At 41.4% G+C, this 4,544-nt stretch overlaps 1 protein-coding gene across 3 annotated transcripts in view; it reads right to left on the bottom strand.

Moving 5' to 3' along the window:
- PUS7 (pseudouridylate synthase 7 (putative)) overlaps window positions 1-4,544 on the bottom strand; it is a 53,191-nt gene that overhangs the window by 15,624 nt on the left and 33,023 nt on the right. For all 3 annotated transcript variants that reach the window (XM_014536950.1, XM_005862885.2, XM_014536949.1), the window contains 2 exons: window positions 1,012-1,140; window positions 211-336 (listed from right to left, as the gene is read on the bottom strand). In XM_014536950.1, the coding sequence (XP_014392436.1) occupies window positions 211-336; window positions 1,012-1,140 (255 nt within the window). The remainder of the gene's footprint in view (window positions 1-210; window positions 337-1,011; window positions 1,141-4,544) is intronic.

The following is a 4,544-nucleotide window of genomic DNA, read 5'->3' as shown; positions in this document are numbered from 1 at the left end:
TCCTGCACATCTCCTATTGGGGATGTGCCCGCAACCCAGGTACATGCCCTTGACCGGAATCGAACCTGGGACCCTTCAGTCCGCAGGCTGACGCTCTATCCACTGAGCCAAACCGGTTTCGGCCAATAAAGTATTTTTTAAAAACCCCACCACCTGCTTCTTTTTTTATGAGAGCTCTTTTAGATGAGAGTAAAGAACTTGAATACAAACCTTCCAACTTGATATGTGGGGACGGCTGTAGTTCCAAATCTTTGCATTCCGTAGTAGTTAATAAAACCAATCTCCTTGAGAGAGTTCATGGCTTGTTCCACTTGGTCATCAGTTCCTGTTATATTTCTGTAGGGGCCCAAATTATCCAGAGGAAAAAATTTAGTCAAACACATTCAGGAATGCACATCATAAATGACACGGGTTGGTTTCCATGCTTTCCCCATGTTCCTTGCAGCTTTCTCTCTGCTTCCTGACAACTTTGATATTTCTTTTTTTAAAATTGTGATAAAAGAGATGTAACATTAAACTGACCATTTTAGCCATTTTCAAGCTTGCAATATAGTGGCATTAAGGACATGCACAATCTTGTGTAACCTCCAATGGTATCCACTTTTGGAACTTTTTCATCTTCCCAAACCGAAACTCTACACCCATTAAACACTAACTGTTCACCCTCCCCTCCACCCCCGGCCCAGGAAACATCTCTTCTACTTTCTGGGTCTAGGATTTGCCTATTGTAGGCCTCACACGTAAGTGGAACAATGCATTCTTTGTCTTTTAACACAGTATTTAAGGAGATGGCGTCTTTCCAAAGGTGGTACTGAGTTTTTAGAGGGGTGCCAGTACAAATACTCCAGTCGTATTTGCTCCCCCAACCCTATGAGGCCACTCTGCCTTCCCTTGCTGCCATGCCTGCTAGTATCAGCTCACCTAGATTAATAACTGCTTTGTTTTTTCCTTATGAGGTCACACCGAGTACAGATGTGACCAGGCAAGACCCTTTATGACCCAGTTCTTTACCTGAGAACAACAGTGAAGTGATTCCCTTGGAGCTCTCCCAATTTCAGAGGGTTTTTCTGATAGCTGAAATTCCCGAGCTTGAAGTTCATCAAGCACTTGTTCAAGTGGGCAAGTCTTTGCGCAGTTATTCTAAAAAAAAAAACCCAAAACCACAACAACAATAAATAAACAGAGCAGAGAGTGTTACAGGTGAGAGCACGTCAGGACCTTCCTTTCCAGGGGTTTTAAAGGCTGGGTGTTTAGGGGTGATCATGGAGGCTGTGCCACTGGACACATTAGGCTACATTAGACCACTCTATCAAGCCTGGGAGATGTAGCAAGTCTACCTAATAAAAGGAGCCCCTGAGAATCCCAAACTAGATGAACTCAAAGAGGCCCACACCAAGACACATCATAATTAAAATGCAAAAGGTTAAAGACAAAGAGAGAATCTTAAAAGCAGCAAGAGAAAAACAGTTAGTTACCTAAAAGGGAGCTCCCATAAGACTGTCAGCTGATCTCTGCACAGAAACTTTGCAGGCCAAAAGAGATTGGCAATATTCAAAGTGAGGAAAAGCAAGGACCTACAACCAAGATTACTCTCCTCAGCAATGTTAGCTTTTTGAATTGAAGGACAGAAAAAGAGCTTCCCAGATAAGAAAAAACTAAAGGAGTTCATTATTACCAAACCAGTATTATATGATATGTTAAACACTATTTTTTAAGAAGAAGAAAAAAAAAGGATAAAAAATATGAATAAAAGGTAATAAATATGCATCTATCAATTAAATCTAAAAAACAAAATAAATGAACAAGTAGATCAGAAACAGACTTATAGATACAGAGAACATTTTGACGGTTGCCAGTTAGGAGGGGGTGGGATAATGACTAAAAAAGGTGAAGGGATTAAAAAGTACAAATTGGCCCAGCCAGGATGGCTGTTTGTTGAGTGTCATCCCTTGCACCAAGAGGTCACCGGTTTGATTTCCAGTCAGGGCACACGCCTGGGTTGTGGGCTAGATCCCCAGTAGGCGGAGTGCAGGAGGCCACCAATTGATGATTCTCATCAATGAGAGAAAGAGAGAGCGAGAAATATTGATGTGAGAGAGACACATTGATTGACTGCCTTCAGCACACATCCCAACTGGGGCTGGGGATGGAATCTGCAATCCAGGTACATGCCCTTGACTGGGAATCAAACCCGTGACCCTTCAGTGCCAGGGCCAAAGCTTTAACCACTGAGTCTCACTGGTCAAGGCTGGGGTGATATTTTTTAAAAGTTGACTATCCTGTTCTCCCAATCTTTCATCCAGCTGTTCAGCTTCCCCAGGAAAAATGCTGCCATGTGTAAAAGAGTGTTTTTCTGTATCTACCATTGCTTGGTTGGCCTTCTTCTGTAAGTAAGGACTACATAGTAAAATTTCAGTTAAATTCAGGAATCCTTTTAAATAGCCCTGGGACATAAAGCATAGTTAGAAAGGATATCCTAAATCCTAATGCCTCGTCAGATATGTATTTTTAATTATCCCAAGAATATGTAGAGTACTTAGTTGTTGTTTATAGTAAAAAGGGTACTTTTAATTTTGTTTCCTTTTGATTTAGAGTAGTGACACACTTTTTTTTATCATGTCTCACTTAGAGCAGTGTTGGCCTCTATGCATTCACTAAGACACTAACCTTCACTGCTGGTCTTTCACTAGTTTACTAGTATATTGGTTGCAGCGACAAATAAAACGACTCTGAGCACTGTGGTTCTAGGGGCTTTGACCAGGACTTTCTGATTCTCCCTCCCCAGTCAACTTCTGATGCCAAAAGTAGCTTTAGAAAGGAGGGGAATGGGTCATGTTGACTCAGGAAGATTTCCTCCTCTCGCTGTGTTTTAAATTATGGAGTCTCCTCATTCTAAGCAACAAGAGGGTTAAGAGGAGGGAAAGTGTCCTTCACACACAAACCAGCAACTGTGTCAACTGCTGCTCAGTAGCTTTGGCTCTGCATTTTAAATTATCAGCATCATACATATCTTTTGGCTTTTTGTTCTTTTTTAAAGGTAGGTTGTGGAGTATACATACTGCCCCCAGGACCTGGCTATAGAAATCCGTATTTATATTATATTTATAGATCTATATTTATGTGCAACGACACTGTGGCTGCTGCTGCTTTTTAACTGGTTTTGTTATTATCTGACAAAGTGTTGCCTCTTTTCCATTCAACAGAGTCATATAAAAACATCACACAGATTTGTTCATTCGGTTGTATTTTAAAAATCGTTTTAACAAAATACTTTCCTTTTATTTCTCCCCTTTTATGTTACAGTTAAGATGTGCTAAAAGGTAACTTACATTACCTATGGAATTCATTTCAGGATAGGGAAGGAGGGAGTTACAGACTGACATAGAAAAGGAGAGTGTTGGATCTGACAAGGCTGAGAACCATCTGTCTAGGGGTCCAGAGATCGTGTGAAAGCAGAACTGAAAAAGAGGCCCTGAACGTTTTTGTCAACTCCAAACCAGGCTCCTTGGACACAGCTCCTCTACCATCCCCGTAAGACTTCTGTGCCTCGCCCAGAGCAGTCACTCTATGGGCCCTTACAGCCCATTCTAAGCCATCGTGTGCCAGCAGGTGTTTTCCGAATTGGGTTGGGAGGTGCGGCCAGAGTATCAGGAAGAAATCCCTAGGGTTAATCCCAGGTCTCTTAAGATTTTAAAGATACGAGGAAGTTTTAAATATTATGAGAAAAAATAAAATAAAATAATTTACACCTATGCATTTTGTGATCTGCTCACATGTCTTTCTATTGTTCACGTCTTAAGAATTCTTTGAAGCCACATTTAAAAAGAGAGGGAAAGAAGAAAGTAACCTTTGGAAACTGTTATTATTATTGTATTGTTGAGGAATCCACATCTATGACTGTCATGTTAACAGTGACACATTCTTTTTTTTTTTTTTTAAATATATTTTATTGATTTTTTACAGAGAGGAAGGGAGAGGGATAGAGAGCCAGAAACATCAACGAGTGAGAAACACTGATCAGCTGCCTCCTGCACGTCCCCCACTGGGGATGTGCCCGCAACCAAGGTACATGCCCCTGACCGGAATCGAACCCGGGACCCTTGAGTCCGCAGGCCGACGCTCTATCCACTGGGCCAAACCGGTTCTGGCAGTGACACGTTCTTAAGGTAACTACACATCACTCTGGACTTTCTCTTATAACCACTGTCTTCTCTTTCTACCTCAACTGAAAACCCAGACTCATGAGGCCTCGGTCTCTGCCCTTCCGTTTCTGGAAGGTCTCAAAGCCAACTATGTAGGAGGTTTTATCCAAGGAGAAGACCGCTTTGTCTTCCCAGATGACAAACCCTCTACTTCGCTTTATGAGGCAGATAGCAACCCCAAACCACCAACAGGTTGGGACCTGCGCAGGCCTCAATACAGCTATATTTCTATGTTTAAATTTTTAAAAAATACATATTTTTTATAATATATTTTTATTGATTTTAGAGAGGAAGGGAGAGGGAGAGAGAGATAGAAACATCAATGATGAGAGAGAGAATCAT

The sequence above is a fragment of the Myotis brandtii genome, unplaced genomic scaffold (assembly GCF_000412655.1).
Source record: "Myotis brandtii unplaced genomic scaffold, ASM41265v1 scaffold17, whole genome shotgun sequence".
Lineage (NCBI taxonomy): Eukaryota > Metazoa > Chordata > Mammalia > Chiroptera > Vespertilionidae > Myotis > Myotis brandtii.
This window is presented reverse-complemented; position numbering and strand designations above follow the sequence as displayed.